The 24,401-nt window shown below is 40.7% G+C and overlaps 1 protein-coding gene across 2 annotated transcripts; it reads right to left on the bottom strand.

Annotated features, from left to right (window-relative positions):
- Positions 1-60: 60 nt before the first annotated feature.
- Positions 61-23,895, bottom strand: LOC125801134 (uncharacterized). 2 transcript variants are annotated; one of them, XM_049477312.1, is made up of 10 exons: positions 23,572-23,895; positions 22,326-22,404; positions 7,433-8,222; positions 7,277-7,330; positions 7,135-7,188; positions 6,990-7,034; positions 6,313-6,369; positions 6,119-6,202; positions 4,266-4,349; positions 61-1,979 (listed from the first exon to the last, which is right to left on the bottom strand). In XM_049477312.1, exons 2-10 carry the CDS (start codon positions 22,401-22,403, stop codon positions 964-966), a joined length of 2,262 nt encoding a protein of 753 aa, XP_049333269.1. In that variant the 5' UTR covers position 22,404; positions 23,572-23,895; the 3' UTR covers positions 61-963. The 2 variants fall into 2 exon arrangements, with proteins under 2 accessions (XP_049333269.1, XP_049333279.1); XM_049477322.1 differs by lacking the exon at positions 6,119-6,202.
- Positions 23,896-24,401: the final 506 nt, after the last annotated feature.

Below are 24,401 nucleotides of genomic sequence, written 5' to 3'. Positions count from 1 at the left end.
TATAAACTAAAATCAAAATGTACTGATACAATATGAACTTCATCTTAAAAGGGTCACTATGAAGGATTTTCTTGATTATTCATATATTTCTTTTAAGAAGTAAATTTACAACTTCTAAATCTCTGCTCTGCTCCATTGAGGTGTAATACGCAGAATATTATCCATCTCAAAAATTATGAATAATCAAGAAAATCCTACATAGTGTCCCTTTACAAAGAATACACATTAGGCATAAAACAGCCACATAAAATATCTTTGCATAAACAGTATGCATAAACATAAAAAAAAAAAATAATAAAACCTGTGATTATTCTGGTGTGGCTTTGCCACCTATCAATACTTTGCATGGATAAAGCATGCCTTAATACCAACAATGTAGATTTTAACCACATTTACTTTGAACAACATTTTAATTACAAAACCTGTTTAATTTAATTGTGTCATTGTGAGGAACTAAGAAAGCAGTCAATTTCCTAAAGATTTTACATACTCTGTGATCAGTGTATTAGAAACTCTTACTTCGTACCTATGGTCCCCAGCCATTTTATAGGTTTTATAGATGGATTTTAATCTTTTACAATTGGTTCATGTAATAATTAGAGGAATGTGGAGGGTAGAGGGTCTTGCAAGACCAGGGTTGAGAATTTGTACACTAGAGCAGTGGTCATGAACTCCACCTGCTCTGCAAACATTTTTTTTTACCTCCTCCTCCAAAGCTGCATCCAATTCCATTAACACAACCAATAAGTGAGTAGGGACACCAATAAAATATGCAGGGCAGAGGGGATTATTTACAAATCGCAAGGCTACAGAGTGATTCAATATGGTAAACCATATGGGTACAATTTCTAGGACCATTTGTGGGAATCTGTAACCCGGCACTTTGTGATTAATCCTGGTCCTGGGAAACCCTCTGCCCTACACATTTTATTGGTGGTGTTGTGTATCTACATGGAACCTGATCTAAACAATGTCCATAACCCACACAGAGCTTGAGAGTATGCTATTAAAATCACTGCGAAGGTCAGGATCATTTTGGTATCCTATTGGCAACTTTAATATCTTGGCACATGTGTGCGACTGTGGTCTTCTTTGGAAGTCGGATGTCTCAATAAACTCCACAGTAATCGGCCCATCAATCAAATTGGAACCAGTACAAAAACGGAGGAATAGTTGAAGTGTATGCAAATCAAGTTCACTTATGTATCTCTTTAGATATCGGGCTACTAATGATTGGGATGCATTCATTTCTTCTGGGAAGAAAAGGAGATCCTTCACTGCCTTTCCTGTTGGAATTTTCTTCTTTAGGATACCGTCCAGAGCATCTGGTGGAACATCATTTGCTAGCTCTTCTACAATTGGACGCCAACACTCAATAATGTACATTGGTGCCTGTATAAGGGCCTTGTGTCCCATTTGTGATAGCAGTGGGACCAAATTTTCTTTGGTAGGAACCTGGTGACACTCATGGGCCTCAAGGGCATCTAACAAAGCATCATTTTCGACAGACTCAAAGTCTTTTAAAGCATTGAGAAGGATCTCTCTTTCTTGTGCAGAGACATACTGCAAAAATGCATCCTTTAGGCTACTTGCACTTGTGCCATACAGAACTACTTCTAGGAATGGAGCGGCCAGTTGTACAGGGAAGTAGCGTGCTTGAAACCATCCTACTACAAAAATTCTGCCAATTGCCTGCCACTCGTCACACTGATAGTCATGCCTAATAAGGGGAACTTTCACATCCATGCCCAAAGTGCATCTCTCATAAAATTCTGTCCAAAATTCTGTTAAGCAATCCCTTAAAACACCACTTCCTTCCCCTTCTTCAAGTTTTCCATTTGGAAGACGCATCTTAATGGAGACCTTGGAGTGTAGAATGGCTGGATTTTTGAAAGCATTAATCAGGTCAAGGAGACAATGTCCTCGACGAATGATTAGGGTTTCAGCTGCAGGTTCAGGATAATCAGGTACCAGTTGTTCTGAGTAAAGAAAAGACAAGGCTGGGTTTGACTAAATTTTACACACAGAGGCACTATAGGGTTAACCCATGATGTGTTTACAATGTACTTGTATACATGTTTCTTCCACAGAATGTCTTTTTGTTCTTGTGTTTAAATTATCCTTTAATGGTCACTTGCTTTAATTTAAAAGAATGGACAACTGTCCCTGCTTCATTCTTTTTATAAATATTTTGTGACCATGTTTCCTATTACCCAAACAATCTACTTTTATCATAATTTATTGTGGTCTATCCACTGTATATATACTCTGTTGAAATGGATAGTTCTGCTACTTTTCAGATTTTAACATCACAAGTAACAAAGCAGAGATGGGTTTCCCAAATCACTCATAATACTTCATAACATTTCATAACCTTGTACTTAAGAACATTCTTAACATTACAAGTGTTTGCTGAAACCCTAACATAGTCCTTCATCTCATTAGTGATTTAAGAGCTCTCTAGGCACATATGCAACTTACTAAGGATTACTTAAACGATACAGGTTGCTGCCTTTTCGTTTCACATAAAAACATACTGTTTCTATTAATGGCATCTTTATATATTCAACTGTTTTTCATCCAGGCTTAAACATTAGAATGATAGAATCAATCTGACCATACTAAAAATACACTGAAAAAAGATAAAGGGAACACTTAAGCAACACAGTATAACTCCAAGTAAATCAAACTCCTGTGAAATCAAACTGTCCGCATAGCAAGCTACACAAATGTGCATGTATCTGCACAAACAGTTAGAAACCAACTCCATGAGGGTGGACGTGCACAGATGGAGGTTATGCTCACAACCCAACACTGTGCAGGGCGATTGGCATTTTCCAGAGAACACCAGGATTGACAAATATGCAATTGGCGGCCTGTGCTCTTCACAGATGAGAGCAGGTTCACACTGAGCACATGACAGACGTGACAGAGTCTGGAGACGCCGTGGAGAGCGGTCTGCTGCCTGCAACATCCTTCAGCATGACCGGTTTGGCAGTGGGTCAGTAATGGTGTGGGGTGGCATTTCTTTGGAGGGCCGCACAGCCCTCTATGTGATCTCCAGAGGTATCCTGATGAGATCATCAGACCCATTGTGAGACCATATGCTGGTGCAGTGGGTCCTGGGTTCCTCCTAATGCAGGACAATGCTAGACCTCATGTGGCTGAAGTGTGTCAGTGTGGCCCCGCCCGTTCCCTAGACCTGAATCCAATCCAGCACATCTGGGACATCATGTCTCGTTACATCCAACAACGTAGCACTGCACCACAGACTGTCCAGGAGTTGGCAGATGCTTTAGTCCAGGTCAGGAGATCATCCGCCGCCTCATCAGGAGCATGCCCAGGCATTTTAGGGAAATTGGATCAGCCTGTAGTGTGTTTTTCCACTTTTATTTTGTGTGTGACTCCAAATCCAGGCCTTTATTTGTTAATAAATATGATTTCCATAGATGATTTTTGTGTGATTTTGTTGTCAGCACATTCAACTTTGTACAGAACAAAGTATTCAATGAGAATATTTCATTCATTCAGATCTAGGATGTGTTATTTAAGTGTTCCCTTTTTTTTTGAGCAGTGTATTTAGTTTTGACATAGTAACCCATTCATGTCAACTGATCATCAATATTTGCGTTTGCATCATGGTGAAAATGTTCTGGAATGGACTCAAAACCATGAGCATGGTAGTGTGGGAATAGTGGACCTGACTACCCAGGGCCCGAGTAGGGGGCACATGAAAATCCAGATTTTTTTCCCGCTCACGTTCCTTGTGTATGTTCATGGATAGGGGCCCACGGACATTGACAGTAATCTAGACAGAAGCGGAGTTATTTATACAGAAATAAATCCTCTTTCCCCATGCTGGACTATGGTGATGTTATCTATAAAAATGCCCAGTTCCCTCAAATTACTGGACCCAGCACATCACTCTGCCCTTACTGCCATTACTGGGAACCCATATAGAACTCACCATTGAAAGCTGTAGGTAAAAAGATATGCTTTATAGACTTGAAATGCAACATAATTTCAAGAGCTTTTTTCTTCTGTTTTTAGTATCAGTAATTTAAATATCTGCTACTTATTTTAACTATTTATTTGCAACGTGTATGTAAATAGTTGGCTTTGTTTTTAAAGTAAAAAGGGTATTGTGAAATGCTTGTAATTTTATGAATGTTCTTGAGCAGGCTACTGTCGCAAACATTTCGGAATGTGGTGGAAGCCCTTAAAGTATCATTTTCATACAAGACAAAAAAGTTCACAGTACTCACCTGGCGTATGTAGCAGCTCAGTCATTGTAAGTTCTGGAGTTCCAAGAACATGAACAGGATGCAGCACTGTAGTGTCCAAAGCAGCTAGATAATGCAAAAAAAAAAGGTCTCAATAACCATATTTCTCAGTGCAATTTGACAATACCCTTCATGTACCCCTCCACCATTACAAGATAAAAACTAAGGCTGTCAGTTAACCAGATTAATTTAAATGAATTAATAACAGAAAAATAAATATGCTACAAAATAATGCTGATTATTGGCCTTTCTTGATGCCCTTTGACCCAGCGCATCCTTAACCATTCTGGACACTATGTTGTGACAGAGGCACAATGTAAAAGGGCTCCACAGGGGGCAATACTCACCCCTTTTTCTGACATCATTTCATCATTCAGTACAATTCAGAAATACCTCAATTTAATATTTTACTGCAATTGGAAGAAACTGTTAATAAATAACTTATTTGGAGTTATAATTGTGATTTAAAGATGTCTGGAATAAAAAGATGTGGAATTATAAGTGCATGCCTGTTATTCATTCATAAATTTACTTCTCTGATAAAAAATATTTTTAGTTGTGCAATTTAAAATTCTTTTACAGCAAAATGTGATATGTGAATAATTTAAACTAGTAAATTACTGAGTATGTGATTAAGTCAATTATTTTTCTAATTGCCTGACAGAACTAATACAAAAAAAAATAATGAAACAGCTTTAAATGAGAGTCTTTACAGTTGTTAAATGTGTCATACTGCCACCATCAAAACTAAAATTTAAACTCCTGAAGAAAACTGATTTTCTATTAATTAAATTGCTGTACCTGCATAGTGCACATAGTAACAAATATCTAGTAACAATATCTAATAGCAACCAAAATGGGCACAGCTTCTGTCATCATGTATGTACCAGTGGTGTGCAGTGAGGCCCTTCTAACCCTTCAGAGAAGGGGTGACAAAAAGTGCATGTAAATAATGACATATTTTTTTTCAGGAAGTATATAATATAATTATTGTAAGTGTAAGCATTTATTTGATAAATTAACTAAAATAAAAAACAGCAAATAATTCAAAGCATTAGTTTTTCAGTTGCTACAGGACTCTTATCTGACTGACTGATTGGTACTGACCAATCAAAAATGCTTTTAAAAATGGCTTCTGCTCAGGTGCCTGTGTGGACCCTTCTCCTGATTTTGAGAAGGGTGTAGTAAAAGTCATAGGACAATCTAACCAATCAGATTCATGATTTTCACTCAGGGGGCCATGGCTGTCTAACCCCTTCTCTGTGCTTGGATGAAGGGGTTACGCTATGTACATTAATTAGTCATAAAGCGCATGCTGGAATAATTAAATATTTAGCTAACTATCATGGAAATGAGATAGATATTGTGTCATATTATATTAAAAAGCATTTTTAAAGGCTGCACTTTAACGTGAAAATAAGTAATAGGCTGCCTGACTGGTGAGTTTTATGTGTACTTAATGTTTTGGTTGCTCTGGCTTCCTGTAGGCATACAAATGAGTGATATTTGTTGAACGCCTGTACTTGTACAAAAATTAAGCATTGATTGCAGGGTCTATTGTATACTTTTGTGGTTTGTAGCTGTATTTGAGGGCTGTTTATGTGAATTAAGTTCATATAACTCAGTCAAGACAGAGAATATGTAGTTATTGTAGTATTCATTAATGGTTGGGGGGGATGGGGGGCGTGGGCAGGGCAGGGCAGGGCGGGTGGTTACAGAAGGGGTACCCACTATATTCACTGCACGCCACAGGTATGTACCATCCTGCACACTGGTAGCAGCCACATTGCTTCCAATTTTGCACAGCAATATTAATGTACAGCTAATGTATTCACCTTGCACCAATGGCTCCTGGATCCTAATGACATCTGGTATTGCAGACACATGAACTAGATTCATCACTGTGGTGTTTGAAGCATCTAGATAATACAGTCCAATACAAATAGATTCCAATAACCAACACAGCTTGCATTGCTGCAAGGGTGTCATTGTGTCATACAGTAGAATATTAACACTCAATCATTTTTACCTTGCAGTTGTGGCTCCTGAATCATTGTGACTTCTGACATTGCAGGAACATGGTCACCTACGAAAATATGTATTATAGAATACATAGAAGTCCAACATGTGTGTGAATAGCACATCTATTATAAAATAAAATACAGACAAAAAGGTAGTCTGCATTTAAGCTTTTTGAAAAACACTTCAAAAGAAACAATTACAGGGAATGGGCTATAATTACCTGTAAATCCTACCAATTAATCAATGCTTTCTTATCAAGGAAACAAGGTATAAACAGAAAAATCTCTTCCCCATTGAGCATAGATGTTTTATTTTGAGCACCATTTAAAGGATATTAAATCCCTTGTGCAAAAAACAGTTGTGACCAAATATAAATGTTCACTACTAATACAAAGTAATGTTTAATAGATGAATCTGCTTCTGCTAAATGGCAAAATAATAATTTTAATTCCTTAAGTATGTAAAAAATGAATAATTGTCATAGATAAAAGTATACTTGAGAAGAAAGCTTATAAAAGTGAAGATTTTAGTCTACATGAATGTTTTTCCCAACAGAATTTCGCAGTTTGTTATGGGCAACAGCCAAGAAATTTTTCTGTAAATATCTGCAAATTTGCAATATTGCACTGACGAACATAAAAATTTAATGTGGAGACATTCTGATGAATCACAAGGTGTACTAACCTGGCTGGTTCACTTCAAGTTCTGGCATTATAGGAACAGGGTCCACTATTAAAAGAGAGATAATACAATTCTAGTACCAAAATTAAAATAATGTTTTAAAAAAAAGTTTCAAAATAGTTTTCAAATAGTCCACAGTTGTACTCACCTGGCATCTGTGACTGGAAGACTTCAAGTTCTAGTATAACAGGAACAGTGGCCACTATGATAAATATACAAAAAAAAAAATAAATACTAGCGCCAAAACTGAAGTACATCAAAAAATAATAATGGTTCACAGCTGTACTCACTTGGCATCTGTGGTTGGTTTATTTCATGGCCTTGTATTACAGGAACAGGACCCTCTGTGAGTAGATAATGATATATGATATCAGATATATGTTTGATGAGCACCAAGATATGTGCATTTACAGACATTTAACATGACCAATAACAACTGTACTCACCTGACGTCTGTGACAGGATTATCTGGAGTTCTGGGACTGTAGGAGGCTCAACTGGAGTTTCACATGGTATGGTGTCATCTAATGATACACCATCATTCTCGCCTGCTCCAAAAATTACTTCCAGATCAAGATCTTCCTCACATCCATCACCAATTTGTTGTTCATCTTCACTGCCTGTAAGGTCAACGGTTGGCTGGGAATGTTGGTCTTCTGGGTCTTCAGTGGGTGTATCTCTCCTTACTTTTGTACAGAGATACAGTCTCAGCAGCCTTACTCCACTTTTCTCATATAACTGAATGACAGTATCTGAGCTGTTGACCTCAATTTGAGATGATTGTATTTCTGTGATGAAGGAAGCCAGCTTTTTCTTCTTGGACACCCCATTCGGGAAAAACAAACTCTCAGCACGTTCTCTAATTTCTTCCACAGTTGTCCCTTTGTCTACTGTGAGCTGTCTTGTCCCACCACCATTTATTGATTTTACTTGCTTGTATCTTTGATCTTTTGCATCAAAATCCATCCATCCAACTTCTATTCGTCTTTGCTGCTTTTGTGCACTTTTATTACCCGTCCAGAGATTTCTTTTTTTGCTGGATGGAGTGCCAGTGTCTTCATCTCTTGGGGACAGTCTACGTCGCAACCGTGCTAAAATAGACTCCTTTCTGAGTTTGGGGTCAACTGACGTGTCTGTTTGTCGACAGAATGCAACAACAGACACTCTGTCTCCAGCTTTTGGAAAGTATTTTGCAAGGTCTTTGTCAGCCATCAAAGGGATTACAGACGTATCGATCTACAGGAGAAAAAAAAACACACACACACAACAATATTCCTCTTAGACCTTGACCACAGTAGTAAAATATACTCTGGACAACCAATAAAGTGACATTCAAACAGCCTGTCTAAGGCCCAGTCCCATTTCTCCCCTTTGCCCTACCCCTCAGTTTTGCACGTTCACCCCAATGGGTAGGGTGTTCCAATTCTTGTTAGGCTCAAGGGGTAGGGTGAAGTGTAAGGGATATATAGCCCGACAAAAAGAGATTTTTCTGAGGTACACTTCAAAGAGCTAGGAGAAATTGGCAAGTGTTACTTAGGATAACTGTTATATTACCATAATCTAATGCAGGGGTATTTAATTAGAATTCAGTGCCTTCCAGTTTTCCAAAAAATTTTGTCAGGCCGAAGTCTGGACCGTTGTCATTTTTAACTTGTGTTATGATTCAGAGCTATATCCTGTATACTGAAGAAGCCTAGTACTTATGTCAGTGTTTTATGTCATCAACAAATCAAATAAAAAATTATATTTAGTATATTTTAACAATATTTATTGTTTTAAATAGGCCTGTCACCAGTGTTTGGAATAACGGCGTTATAAGTAACGGCGTTAGGTAACGACGTCATTTTGTCAGTAACGGGATAAAATAATTAATTACTTTTCCTGTCGTTACAACGTCGTTACCGTTACTGGTGATTAAAAGCGGTGCGTTACTATATATTGATATACTAACAGTAATCGGAGCGGAACCCTGCACAGGCTAGTGAGGAGTAACAGGTGTTACACCAAGAACTGTGACCTTTAGAGATCTGTGACTCCAGGTGTAAACAGGTAACAGTTCTCGGTGTAACACCTGTTTAACTTAACCTCTTAATACACCCTGGCCCGCCGGCGTTACTACAGGACACCCCTCACACACAAACAGAGCATATCAGCGCGTAACTCAGAGTCCGGGCTTCAGAACCCCTCCAAACATCAGAACATCCATCAGTCCAGTCTCCAGTAATCCTCATTATATACGAAAAAATATTATAACGTTAAACTTTAACGGTTTATTTTAGGAGTTTCGCTTTGTTCTACAGCGATAAACTGCTTCAGCCGGAGAAAAAAAAAATTGGTCTGGGCTCGGCCAATCAGGTGGCGAGTTATGCGGGACAGAGGTGGTAGCCAATCAGAGCCAATGTTTTTACACGTGTGCCGAAGCACACCAGTGACACTCCACACAAACGGAGAAGAGACAGAAATGCCGAATCAGGAGTAAGATAATTTAATTTAATAGATGTAAAGCACTTTATATAGTGTAACTGTTTACTTTTGCTTTATTTTTTTTTTTTATACAAAATTTTGTTTTTTTTTAAGGATTTTATTTTGCTCTGCTCTGATGTGCAATAAATATAAAAAGTTATGTACAAACACTTTTCTGATCTACTCATTTCAACTGACTGTGAAAACTGTTTTTTTTTTTTTAAATCCTTATTCTTTTTTTTTTAACAGTAACGCAAATAGTTACTTTCCCTGGTAACGAGTTACTTTTATTATAGAGTAATTCAGTTACTAAATCAGTTACTTTTTTTAACAAGTAGTGAGAAACTATAACTAATTACTTTTTTTAAGTAACGTTCCCAACACTGCCTGTCACAATAATTACATTATCGACTTATCATACAATAAATGGAAATACCCTCAATAATTTAACTTATCGAGTCTATTACTGTAAATCTGGATGTCAACTTTGATTAAAAATGCTATATTTATTCTATTTTATTTTAATTATATTAGATTAATGCCTGCCTGTCATGATAATTACATGAATGATAAATCATACAATTTAAGGAGAAATGTTTGCTGAACTTGGCCAAAATATCAGCTTTGTTTAAAAACAGCAGTTGTTTTTTTTAAATATATTATTACTGTTAGTATGTTTTATAAATATAGTACTTTAATTTCTTTTTCTGGTGCGCACCATCTGAATCAGCCTTTCTCGCTTTATTCTCCTGCAGCTTCTTACTGTGTACTAGTAGAGTGTGCTCCGCTCTCCCGCATCTGCACAGATCTGGGGTGCGTTTCCCGTACAACGACGGAGCCTAGCATTGAACTAACGTGGTACGATGCATCGTTCAACTAACCAACATCTGAAGTACGACCGTTTCCCGAAACCACCGTACTTTGTTAGTACAACAGAAGTCTGAACTATGTTGGCTTGAACGACAGTGGCCATAATTATTAATTGTAACATACAGTGTTACTTTTAAAAACCACACACATTTGCAATTACAATATTTTTTTACATTAAAAATGTATATACATCACCATACTGAGTGAGTCTTATTCATATTAGACCTGAGACTTGTTTTACTCAGTGGCTCAGCAGAGTAAGCACTTGCGACGGTGCAGCGGCCGGTGTTCCTAGCATTGAACTAACGTGGCACGATGCATCGTTAAACTAACTAAGATCTGAAGTACGAAACCATCGTACTTTGTTGGTACCACAGTCTGAACTATGTTGGTTTGAACCACCGTGGTCTTAACTAAGGTGTTAACAGACATGTTCGACCATACTTTCCCAGCAGGAAACAGGCAAAACTCACAATCTTTAAAATATTATGCCACAAATATGTTACTAATGTATCATTTAGGCTATTTATATTGTAATTATGCCCACAACATAAACGGACAACAATACAATTAATAAAATAACAATGAACTGCAAGTAAAATCTACACAATAATTATATATTAATTATTATTTGTAACAGACAGTGTTACTTAAAAAAACATACACATATTTGCTATTGCAATTTTTTTTAAATAAAATATACACATCACCATTCTGAATGAGTTTTATTAATATGAGACCTGAGAAATGTGTGTTACTCAGTGGTTCAGCAGAGCACCTACGACGGTGGAGCGGGCGGTGTTCTGTCGAATTGTGCAACCCATCGAGATGTGCTACTCAACACATTTTTTATTTATTTATTATTTTTTTATGGTAATTCTGTTCTTCTTGGGTGCATTAAACAACCAAAAACCCCTTGCCATTATTTGTCTCAGTATTAGAACTGCGTAAATGACAGCTGATAATAATTAACGTAATAATAAGTGAGCAATGAAAATATATACGGGTTATAATCCCCCCTAATAACTCTAAACTGTCTCCTGATGTTTTGATTCAGGCTGTTCAAATATCCTACCGAAAGCATGTTTAAATATGGGGCTTTTTCTAGCAATTTTAAGTTTAAATATGCACAAGGGTAGCACGGTTTGACAGGGTAGCAAAACTCGTCAGAACACCGGATGGAAGCCTAGTTCGAATCACAGTCGTGGCATACATATTTCTACTTAATTCCTGTGATATATATTATTTAACAAAGATATCATTTGTTTAGGTCTAGAGACTCACATGTTGTAATGGGTAAATGATACATTTTCTTTATTCACACTCTGCCTGGCCCTGTTACCTCCAGAGGAGTAATTAGCTAATTCAAAACACCTGCTTATTACATGTCTCTATATTTTTCACTTTTATTTTAAGACACATTTTACTTAGTTTTTTCTTGTTATGAATATATTATTAAAAGACACATTTTTGCCTACTGTATGGATACATTTGTTTCCTGGTTACAAACAATGTAAATATACCCTCAAAGGTCCTTAAGGTACAGGTGTTTACGTTAAAGCCATTTTAGAGTATCATCCCAGTGACAGTTTGGTACCCTTATTCAGAGAGTGCACAGCACATTGCTTAAAAAAATACATAAAATTCATAAACGTTCACAGCACAAGTTATCTTTACTCAAGAGATGCCTGCTTGAATAATTGACATACATCTTTCCAAGACTGTACAATACATTTTAGCTAAAGAGCACTTCAATGCACTTTGTTCACTACACTGAATTCATGTTTGCCAAATAAAGCTAAATGTTAAAGACATACATTAAAAATGGGCTTTATCTTACATTTTCAAAATACTGTGATGAAGGTGGGGAGGAGGTGCTGTGATGAAGTGTAATCGGCTAATTAGGATCAGCTGGAGAGCATGGGGAGAGAGGGGACCGGTGGTTTGAAAAGGGGAGGGGCAGGGAGATTGCGGGGAGCTGGAGCTGGGGGTTAGGCTGTGTGTGTAGCAGTCTGCTGGGGGTGTTTGGAACACGTGAGTTAGACGCTGGGAGCTCACACGTTGCAATACCCTTTGTTTTATGAATGAACTGAGACTATGTGTTGGCACCTGGCCAAATAAGTGAGGAACTTTGTAGCGACGCTGCTGTTGGAAGATAAAAGACTCCGTTTGTGAACCTGGATTGGACCAGCGGACTTGAGACTTTACGGGGGGGTCTCGACGGCCACCCGACGAGGGAAGTCTGGACATTTTTTATCATTTCTATAAGTGTGTGTGTGTGTGTGTGTGTGCGTGTGTGTGTGTGTGTGTGTGTGTGTGCGCGCGTGCGCGTGTGTGTGTGTGTGTGCGCGCGTGCTTGCGCGTGTATGGGTTGATAGTTGATTGTGTATCTTTGTAAATGTTGTAGGTGTTTGTAGAAGAGTAGAAGGGGGTATTTGGATTTCTAGAGTATTTAACTAAGTAGTGCTCAGGATAGTGTGCAGTGATCACAGTATGTGTGTGTGTGTGTGGTTGTTGAGGATTTGAGTTTAAAGTGTGAATTTGAGTGAGTTTGATGTGAATTGGTGTGTGAATTTGATGTGAAGTGGTGTGGTGTAAAATATTACACGTATTGCAGTGAGTTTGGTCCTGAGCTACTATTAAGTGAAACTGGTGCCCTTTTACTTGTTTTTATGAATTATTGTTAATAAAGATTGTTACATTATTTAAATTACTGACTACTGTGTATGCTGGTGTGGGAATCAGGCTCACCCGGACCAGACCGGGAATTAAAGGTGGTGGCAGCATTTTAATCCAGTGGCTAAGAGCCCCCTAGGGGTAATAAAAGGGATTTATATTTAATCCTAACCTCAGTTATAGATAAAAAGGGGGGTTCGTTACATTGGTGGCAGCGGTGGGATCTTTTTTTTTGCTATCCGTCTTGTTCCTAAAAGTGTATAAAGATGTCTGAGCCTGATCAGCCAGCAGACACAGTTGATAGTCCTGACTATGTCCCTCAGGTTCAGCCCACTCAGATAAGTCAAGTTCAACGTCCTGTATTTATGCCAGAGACCTTTACAGGGTCAGGACGTGACTGGTCTGATTGGTCTGAACAGTTTGAGATGGCAGCAGAGGTGAATGGCTGGACTGATGTGCTTAAGCTTAAGTTTATGTCACTGCTTCTTACTGGCAGAGCCCGGGACATATATAGTGGGTTGGCGACAGATGAAAAAGGCAGTTATCAAAATTTAAAAGCAGCTTTAACAAAATGCTTTCAGCCATGTGATAGTGCTGAGTGGAACCGGGTAAATTTTACAGGCAGGAAACGGTTTCCACAAGAAACCGCAAGGGAGTATGGTAATGCCCTTAGACGCCTAGTTGTCAAAGCTTATCCATCCGTTGGTGCCCCGACTCAAGACCTTTTAGCTAAAGATCATTTTATTGCTAATGTGGGGTCAGCTGAGTTACGTATCCAGCTACGCACTGCAAAGTTGCAAACATTAGAGGAAGCTATTAATATTGCTTCAGAGTTGGAACTTATACGTGAATTAGAACGGGCTCCGGCTAAACAATCATCCCAAGTGTTGGCTAATACGGCTTCTGGCTTAGATTCTCAAATGCATACACTCTTAGGGGTGGTAGAGGGTCTTCGGCAAGATGTAAAAACACTTCAGGATGCTGTTAAAAATCTTCAGTTGGGAACTGGTGAGGGGTTTGATGGTGCCAGAGCAGGTGAGGGTCGTAGCTATGGTCGGGTGGTTACAGATAGAGCTCCAGAGCGGGGAGTTTGCTGGGAATGTGGGTGCAATAGGCATATTAGGAGGGATTGTCCTTATTTGAAGGGAAACTAGAGGGAGCTGGTTCAGCAGGCCTAATGCCAGCTCCCCGTCCTTCAACAGATCAGGGCCTACTACTCGTGACTCCTCCAGGGGACCAGGGATTGGGGGTATATATTTCTGCAAAGGTTGGGGGTAATGACGAACACCTTCTAATAGATACTGGTGCCCAAGTGTCAATTGTTTCTAAAAAGACTTGGTTGGATATTACAGAGGGTGGATCCGATCTTCAAAGTTATGAGGGTCGAGTGGCTGTTGCTAATGGGGGAGAGATGGAGATTTTGGGAAAGTGGCAGACAGTGTGTCAATTTGGGGCCCTTGCCTTGGTGGTAGAATTCCTAGTGGCTGACATACCTTTGGGGATTTTGTTGGGGATGGATTTTCTTCAGAAGTATGGGGCTGTTATTGACTTGGGAGAGAAACAGTGTACTATTATGGGTAAGAAAATAGCACTGTTATTAAGACAAAGTGGAGCTCATACTTATTCTGTATCTGTCCATAATGATGTAGTCGTTCCACCTAGGAGTGAGGTAATCATTTCAGGGGTTGTGGAAGGTATGTTGGGGGATAGTGCAGAATGTATGTTTGAGCCCATGTCTTTGACACAGAGCGACATTATGGTTGCTAGGGTGGTTTGCCAAACCCGGGGGGGGGGTTCTTCCTGTTAGAGTACTCAATGTGGCAGATAGTGCTCAGACATTGAGGCAGGGCATGACCCTGGGTACCCTTGATACCGCTGTGAGGGTGGAGGGGACTGGGGAAGTGACAGCAGGCGTAAACCCCAAAGTTGGTGTTGATGGTTGGGCCATTGATGACTTAGTCAGACAGTTACAGTTAGATGAGAAGGGATTTACATTTAGCCAGATGCTGTCAATAAGAGATTTGTTGGGGAGAAATCTTTCAGTGTTTAGTCAAAATGAGGTGGATTTGGGGAGAACCCATTTAACACTGCACGAGATTGATACTGGGTTAGCCAGACCCATAAAATTGGGACCTCGTAGAGTTCCCCTTCATCTTCAACAGGAGGTATCAGATCATATTAAGGAGATGCAAGAGCAGGGTATTATACAACCCTCCTGCAGCCCTTGGGCTGCTCCAGTGGTTCCTGTAAGAAAAAAGGACGGAGGTCTGCGATTTTGTGTCGATTATCGCAAATTAAATGAAGTAACTAGGAAGGACGCTTATCCTTTACCTAGGATTGATGATGCTCTGGATAGCTTGACAAATGCTCAGTGGTTTAGTACCCTGGACTTAGCCAGTGGGTACTGGCAAGTTGAAGTGGCCCCCAAAGATAAAAATAAGACTGCATTTACTACTAAACATGGCTTATTTGAATTTAATGTTCTTCCTTTTGGTTTGACAAATGCCCCAAGTACATTCCAACGCTTAATGGATTTAGTGCTTGCTGATCTCCAGTGGACTACTTGTTTGGTATATTTGGACGACATTATTGTTTTTGGAAGGACATTTGGAGAGCATCTGAGCAGATTGGGGGAAGTCTTGATAAAACTAAAAGGCGCTAATTTAAAAGTTAAGCCTGCCAAGTGTGATTTGTTTGCTACTAAAGTGCAGTATTTGGGCCACATTATATCAGCGGAAGGGGTAATGGCTGACCCTAAGAAAGTGGAGGCAGTACGAACTTGGCCTCAACCAACAAATCAGACAGAGGTTAGAAGTTTCTTGGGCTTGGCTTCTTATTATCGCCGTTTTGTACGTGGATTTGCAGATGTGGCCCGGCCTTTACACTTTCTGACCGAAAAGGGGAAAAGTTTTAAGTGGGATGAGGCCTGTCAGAAGGCCTTTGATCAGTTAAAGGGTTATCTTGTGACAGCCCCTATACTGGCATATCCTGACCCAAAAAAGGTTTTTGTACTCGATACAGATGCTAGTGATTTTGGGATCGGCGCTGTCCTGTCACAGGAGGAGAATGGGATAGAAAGGGTCATAGCCTATGGCAGTCGAGCTCTTTCTAAAGCTGAACGGAGGTATGCTACTACTAAGAAGGAACTGTTGAGCATGGTGGTGTTTACTAATTATTTTAAGCACTACTTGCTAGGCAGGGAATTTGTTTTGAGAACTGACCACAATTCACTGCGATGGCTTCATAATTTTCAGGGGTTGGAAGGTCAGTTAGCTCGGTGGGTGGAGCAATTGGCAAACTTTCAATACAAGATAGTACATCGTCCAGGACGGCAACATGCTAATGCTGACGCTCTTTCTAGATCGCCAGCTTTGTTGAATGCAACGGAATCTGGCAGGGAGTGTGACAAATCTCCAGGTTGTAGGGAGATTAGAGTAGATGGACTTGGGGGTGGGAACATCCCAGTGGTGCAAGTAGTGAACCAGTATGGTCATGGGGAGGGAACTTTTAAAGCTGGCATGGAGGATTTAGTTTCATCTCAAAAGGACGATCCTGAAATAGGTCTAATGATGCAGTTAAAGGTAACTGGGGGCGTTGAAGGGATTGATCAATATCCCTCATTAAAGAAATATGTCCGCATATGGGATCAGTTACAGGTACAGGATGGGTGTTTAGTACGAAAGACATCATTGCACCCATCTTTGCCTGCATTAGTACAGACCGTTCTTCCTAAATGTATGGTTCCAATGGTTTTGAGAATGCTGCATAATGACCTTACTGGGGGGCATTTGGGGGTTCAGAAGCTAAAGGAAAAAATAAGGACTCGTTTTTATTGGCCAGGATGGGTGGAAGATGTGGAAAGATGGTGTAGAGAATGTACTGATTGTGCATCACGGAAAACATCAGGTCCAGCTCCACGTGCACCTCTGCTGCCATCAGTTACCTCAAGACCGTATGAACGGATAGCATTAGACATTTTGGGCCCTTTACCAGAGACTCCACAGAAGAATAGGTACATTCTAGTTGTGGGAGATTATTTTTCAAAGTGGACAGAGGCCTTTTCTTTACCTAACCAAGAAGCTAAAACTGTTGCAAAAGTGTTAACAGAAGAATGGATTTGTAGGTATGGTGCTCCTCGGAGTATACATACTGATCAAGGGAGAAATTTTGAATCCCATTTGTTTAGTGAGTTGTGCCGATTATTGAATATGCACAAATCACGTACTTCCCCCTATCGACCTCAATCAGATGGTTTGATCGAACGATTTAATCGTACTCTCTTGTCTATGTTGTCCTTGTTTGTAGATGCTAATCAACAGGACTGGGATGCTCTGTTGCCATTTGTAATGATGGCATATCGCAGTAGTGTACATGCGAGCACTGGTTTCACCCCATATAGGGTCCTTTTTGGGCATGAGATTGTGCTCCCAGTGGATGTTCTTTTGAATACTGGTGTACAAGAGAAGTTCCAGACCACAAATGAGTATGTTTCTAGGATGGAAGGAATTTTGTCAACCGTCTGTGAGGCAGTTAAGAAGCACCAGATTAGGGCTTCAGAGGGCCAGAAACAAAATTTTGATGTTAAGGTCAACTTTCAGTATTATTCAGAGGGGGAGTTGGTTTGGGTAAAGAATGAGGCTAGGAAGAGAGGGGTATGTCCTAAGTTACAGAGACGGTATCGGGGCCCCTATAGAGTGCTGGAAAAATTGTCAGATGTTTTGTATAGGATTCAGAGTGAGGAGTCGGGGTCTGAAATGGTGGTGCATTTTAATCGCATAAAACCTTACGTTGTTCCATCATTCCTAGGTGGAGGGAAACCTCAAGATGGTGGCTTGGAGAGACCCCCCTGTGGTTTGGAGAGACCCCCCCAAACAGCCATCAAACCCCAACAATCAAGAAGAGTATCTTCCACACGTGGGTTCAGGAATACATGGGTCTTTAAGAGGACTCGTACACCTATCCCTGGGTCCGGCGCCCCAGCTCCTGCCTCTGCGTCCGGCGCCCCAGCTCCTGCCTCAGCGTCCGGCGCCCCAGCTCCTGCCTCAGCGTCCGGCGCCCCAGCTCCTGCCTCAGCGTCCGGCGCCCCAGCTCCTGCCTCAGCGTCCGGCGCCCCAGCTCCTGCCTCAGCGTCCGGCGCTCCAGCTCCTGCCTCAGCGTCCGGCGCTCCAGCTCCTGCCTCAGCGTCCGGCGCTCCAGCTCCTGCCTCAGCGTCCGGCGCCCCAGCTCCTGCCTCTGCGTCCGGCGCCCCAGCTCCTGCCTCTGCGTCCGGCGCCCCAGCTCCTGCCTCTGCGTCCGGCGCCCCAGCTCCTGCCTCTGCGTCCGGCGCCCCAGCTCCTGCCTCTGCGTCCGGCGCCCCAGCTCCTGCCTCTGCGTCCGGCGCCCCAGCTCCTGCCTCTGCGTCCGGCGCCCCAGCTCCTGCCTCTGCGTCCGGCGTCCCAGCTCCTGCCTCTGCGTCCGGCGCCTCTGCTTCTGCTCCTGTACCTATGTCCAGTGTGGCATCATCAGTGGGGACGTCACTAGAGAGTGTCCGAGATTCTCGGCCTCAGCGGATCCGTAGACGGCCAAGATGGACAAGTGATTTTGTGCTTAAGTGACTCGAGGACGAGTCTTTTGAAGAAGGAGGGAATAGTGTGATGAAGGTGGGGAGGAGGTGCTGTGATGAAGTGTAATCGGCTAATTAGGATCAGCTGGAGAGCATGGGGAGAGAGGGGACCGGTGGTTTGAAAAGGGGAGGGGCAGGGAGATTGCGGGGAGCTGGAGCTGGGGGTTAGGCTGTGTGTGTAGCAGTCTGCTGGGGGTGTTTGGAACACGTGAGTTAGACGCTGGGAGCTCACACGTTGCAATACCCTTTGTTTTATGAATGAACTGAGACTATGTGTTGGCACCTGGCCAAATAAGTGAGGAACTTTGTAGCGACGCTGCTGTTGGAAGATAAAAGACTCCGTTTGTGAACCTGGATTGGACCAGCGGACTTGAGACTTTACGGGGGGGTCTCGACGGCCACCCGACGAGGGAAGTCTGGACATTTTTTATCATTTCTATAAGTGTGTGTGTGTGTGTGTGTGCGTGTGTGTGTGTGTGTGTGTGTGTGTGCGCGCGTGCGCGTGTGTGTGTGTGTGTGTGCGCGCGTGCTTGCGCGTGTATGGGTTGATAGTTGATTGTGTATCTTTGTAAATGTTGTAGGTGTTTGTAGAAGAGTAGAAGGGGGTATTTGGATTTCTAGAGTATTTAACTAAGTAGTGCTCAGGATAGTGTGCAGTGATCACAGTATGTGTGTGTGTGTGTGGTTGTTGAGGATTTGAGTTTAAAGTGTGAATTTGAGTGAGTTTGATGTGAATTGGTGTGTGAATTTGATGTGAAGTGGTGTGGTGTAAAATATTACACGTATTGCAGTGAGTTTGGTCCTGAGCTACTATTAAGTGAAACTGGTGCCCTTTTACTTGTTTTTATGAATTATTGTTAATAAAGATTGTTACATTATTTAAATTACTGACTACTGTGTATGCTGGTGTGGGAATCAGGCTCACCCGGACCAGACCGGGAATTAAAGGTGGTGGCAGCATTTTAATCCAGTGGCTAAGAGCCCCCTAGGGGTAATAAAAGGGATTTATATTTAATCCTAACCTCAGTTATAGATAAAAAGGGGGGTTCGTTACAATACATTTGAGTACTAAATTTGATTATTTTCCCTGGGCGCACATGGGTAAAAGTGAAGTGGCTCAATAAATGTAATAAACATAAACATTAAAAAAATTATTAGGTACACTTGACATCTTAAATCCTCGTGCAGCAATATTAATGTGATTTATCAGCATTTTGACTCCTACCGTCCATCGTCTGCTCTAATCACCAGGAACTAAACTCCTAACGACAGGTCTAGAGCTGTAGTTGGAACGACGCAGCTGAACCAGGATAGTTGCGAACATTCGCTGGAACTTGGGTCGCACTATGTAAATTACTAACGTGGTTACCTCCATAGTTCCAGTTAAGCTTTTGGGAAACACCTGCGTCGCAGCTGCATCGTCCAGACTATGTAAGTTGCTAACGTACTTAGCAACGCTTTTGGGAAACGGACCCCTGATTGGCTGAGGAGAGCGTTTGGTGATCTTACAACACACATGATTAGTATGTGAGTTTACTGCGCTGCAAAGCACGTAAACCGTAAAGACAATAAAAGTTCCGCCGCTTTAAATGAACACGGTCAGAATGAAATCCTTGTCTGTACTTTATCGGTTTGGGTCTGCATTGGACAACGTCTGGGTTCTGACCCGGGCCGCGGTCAACCTATTACTGACCTCTGAAAATGTGTAGCTTCAATGTTTATGGCCATTTTATTCAAAACCAGTGTTGGGAACCTTACTTTAAAAAAGTAATTAGTTATAGTTACTCACTACTTGTTAAAAAAAGTAACTGAGTTAGTAACTGAATTACTCTATAATAAAAGTAACTCGTTACCAGGGAAAGTAACTATTTGCGTTACAGTAAAAAAAAGTGAAAAAGCATTTTTACAGTCAGTTGAAATAAGTAGATCAGAAAGGTGTTTGTACATAACTTTTTTATATTTATTGCACATCAGAACAGAGCAGAATAAAATCCTTTAAAAAAAATTTTTTGTATTAAAAAATAAATAAAGCAAAAGTAAACAGTTACAGAGAGTGTCACTGGTGTGCTTCGGCACACGTGTAAAAACACTGATTGGCTACCACCTCTGTCCCGCATAACTCGCCACCTGATTGGCTGAGCCCAGACCTTTTTTTCTCTGGCTGAAGCCCATGTTTATCGTTCTAGAACAAAGCGAAACTCCTAAAATAAACCGTTAAAGTTTATAATATTTCTTTTCTAAAAGCACTGCTCGGATATGAGGATTACTGGAGACTGGACTGATGGATGTTGTGATGTTTGGAGGGGTTCTGAAGCCCGGACTCTGAGGTACGCGCTGATATGCTCTGTTTGTGTGTGAGGGGTGTCCTGTAGTAACCCCAGGCGGATCAAAGAGCGTGTTCACAGACCGAACCGTCTAACAGCTCTAATTCAGCTCTAATTCAGGAACCGTACATCCGACAGTAAAACGGGTTGCAGCTCCGTAATCCTGAGAGTCAGCAGGCTGTCATTGATATATTGAGCCTATAATTATTCATAAACACAGCCAGATATTAATTATGATATTTTTCTGGCCCGCCAGCGGCCAGGGCGTGTTAAGAGGTTAAGTTAAACGGGTGTTACACCGAGAACTGTTACATGTTTAGACCTGGAGTCACAGATCTCTATAGGTCACAGTTCTTGGTGAAACACCTGTTACTCCTCACTAGCTTGGGCAGGGGTCCGCTCGGATTACTGTTAGTATATCAATATATAATAACTCACCGCTTTTAATCACAGTAACGTCAACGGCGTTGTAACGACAGGAAAAGTAATTAATTATTTTATTCCGTTACTGACAAAATGACGTCGTTACCTAACGCCGTTACTTATAACGCCGTTATTCCCAACACTGTTCATAACAAACATAAAGAAATCGCTAGTAGCACGTAGGTAGCTAGCTAAACATCCCATTTCACCTTATATAGTGCAACAAAAAAGCTTAGCTCCCCATCACAGACGAATTAAGGGTAGGACAATACTAATTTAACTGCTGCATTACCTGACCCTCCTTTTAAAGATATGCACTAAATTTAGGATATGAACTAAAGCCCTGTAGTTAGGTCACTAAACTCCACTGCTATCACATCAGCCCGGCAGGGTCGCCTACAGGTTCTTAACCCTCCTGTTTTGTTCTGGGTCAGATTGACCCAGAATATCTAGGAGTCTGAATATCTAGGAAAAGCAGTTAAAAGTATTTTCAGTATGAATCTTCTTCTGCTTGTCTTAATTAGTGTAATCAACATATAATATGGAAATGGTTAATCTCAAACATTTGAAACCACCCCCTGCAAAATTGCAGTGTTGTGTAAAACTATTGTGCTTTATATATTGGTCACTCAAAAGTAATAAAGTAGTGAAACATTAAAAAGTTTGAACATATATTTTTAAATGATAAATAAGTGAATATACAGAGGTAAGGAACACCATTGCACTAAATATTGATAGAATAATTAGTAATGGAGTTATTAATAAAACATTCACACTGCTTGTTAGGATTTTTTTTTTGTTTGTTTCTTTTGGATAATTGAACATGCACCGGGTTAAACTGAGCTGGGAACACCATTGCTGTTCCTGAGAAATTCACATAACAGGAGGGTTAAATAGTTGTCCCAATTCTTAGGGAGAGGGTTCCTTTGAAAAACAAAGGGGGTACAAAAGAGAAATGGTATTTACTTTGAAACTACTGACCTTTTCTTTCTCAAGTTGTTGTATGCATTCCTCTTCAATGTTTCTTTTTCTTAAGAAGCTCTTCAGTTCTTCATCCATTCTATAAACACAAGTAGACTGTTACTGCCAAAATAAAATATCCAATACATTACCATTGTTTACTGATACTGATATGGTTTCAGTAACTGTTTGCACACAACATTCATTGAAAGATTACAGGAAGCACACTTTTCTGCACATTTTGTAATTTTTTTAAAGAAAGCTGGTATTGCCATACTTTTTTTTAGGTGTCAGCAAAAAACAGATTGTTCAACAAACAGTATTTTACAAATAATTTAAGAGAAGTGCAGTTTTATATGTTTGTGAATATCTGGAAGAAAAACGTTGGTAAAAAAAGAAAAAAAGCTGGTTAGAAGTCAGCAAGAAATGCTGACTTGATATGCTGTTGTCTACACTGTCTCACATAGATGGCAGTGTAGTTTTGAAGGTCTTTGTATACCTGTCCTAGTACTGCCAGTAATGGTTTTTAGCTGTGTTGTCATTAGCTGTTAGCATTTTCTACCAATAAAATGGAATGCTAAATTACTAAACTTCACATTGTTGCTTTCCTGCCTCAGGCTCCTTGTGTCCTTCTTTGAAATAAAAGCCTGCGTCCCAAAACATTTGCAATTAATAGGGGTGAAAACTTGTTTATTAAAACAATATAAAACATGAATATTTTCTATTCTGTATTTCAGATATATGAAAATAATTAACCCAAAATATGACATTTAATCGAATAAAGAAAGTTAATACTGTAAGATTTATGCCCGGCATGGTCAAGTATTATCAAATTTAAATAAAACATGCTGATGAAATGGGTAACCAGCTAGCTTGCCAGTATAGGGTATGTTTTTACCTGGCTGGCCAGCTTTTTAACTACATAGACCATCTAAACCAGTTAGCAAAAGTGGATAGTTAAGCGTCAAAATACAGAACTTACCTTGAAATTAGGGTTAACTTGAACGCTAACCGTCTTTGTGGACAAATAGGAATTATATATTCGCTAGCTAGCTAATGAAATTCACAATTGGAAGCATTTGGCTTCTGGCTAGCCACAAGTTTCTAGCAAACGCTACCTGATGTGGGGCTCGGCTCGGCTCGAGCTTGAACCTTCTCAAACCACGAGCGGACGCCAGTTGGTCACAAAACACTCAGCACAGCATAAACATAAAATATGAGCAGGCGTGCTTCAAAGCATTTGATAAAATAAACGTCTTTAACTTACTTTCATCATTGTATGTTGCCCGGTCTGGAGAGAACAACGCCTGTGTTGCGAATGAACTGGAAAAAAAAGGCTGGGGGAACTTTTTTATTTTTGCATGCTTTCAAATCGTGAGCACGAACTGAAAAATCGTTCACTCGAATTAAAGTAAATCGTGAGCACGATTTAAATAAAACGTGAGCACGAATAGCAAAACGTGAGCACGATTTAGAGAAAACGTGAGCACGAATAGCAAAACGTGAGCACGATTTAAAGAAAACGTGAGCACGAATAGCAAATCGTGAGCACGATTTAATTATTTTTTTTATCCACGGCCCCTCCGGGGCTCCGTAGTTTCTGAACGAATTTCAGATGGTTTTTGATCACCCTCATCAAGGACAATCACAGGGGGAGTTATTGGTTCGTTTACGCCAGGGAAACCGTTCTGTTGCGGATTATGCGCTGGAATTCCGTACGCTAGCGGCGGGTAGTGGATGGAATGAGCCAGCTTTGCGCGTTATGTTCCGTAATGGATTAACTTACATCCGGACATTTTAACCGAGTTAGCTTGTAAGGATGACGGTCTTCCCATGAATGACTTGATTTCCCTGGCTATTAGACTGGATCAACTGAAACGTAACTCGTTTGTTGGTCAAAAGAACACTCCTACAGCGGCTCACCTGGCTACTCCCCGCGCTTCTGGATTTACCCCCCGCGCTGCTGGATTTACTCCCCGGTTCTCCACCTCACCTCGACCTGCTGCCATTTCATCCGCTCCAGAAGAACCGATGCAAATCGACGCTTCTAGACTATCGAGAGAGGAGCGGCAACGACGCATCCAAGCCGGTTTGTGT

The sequence above is a fragment of the Astyanax mexicanus genome, chromosome 1, assembly GCF_023375975.1.
Source record: "Astyanax mexicanus isolate ESR-SI-001 chromosome 1, AstMex3_surface, whole genome shotgun sequence".
NCBI lineage: Eukaryota > Metazoa > Chordata > Actinopteri > Characiformes > Acestrorhamphidae > Astyanax > Astyanax mexicanus.
This window is presented reverse-complemented; position numbering and strand designations above follow the sequence as displayed.

Bases quoted from the DNA above. Each gene is read 5' to 3' on its own strand.
- LOC125801134 (XM_049477312.1), bottom strand. From the start codon at position 22,403: ATGGATGAAGAACTGAAGAGCTTCTTAAGAAAAAGAAACATTGAAGAG. The intron at 7,035-7,134 runs GTGAGTACAACT...CTCTTTTAATAG, and splicing joins CTTCCAGTCACAGATGCCAG to TGGACCCTGTTCCTATAATG. The intron at 1,980-4,265 runs GTGAGTACTGTG...TTCTTTACTCAG, and splicing joins TGAGCTGCTACATACGCCAG to AACAACTGGTACCTGATTAT.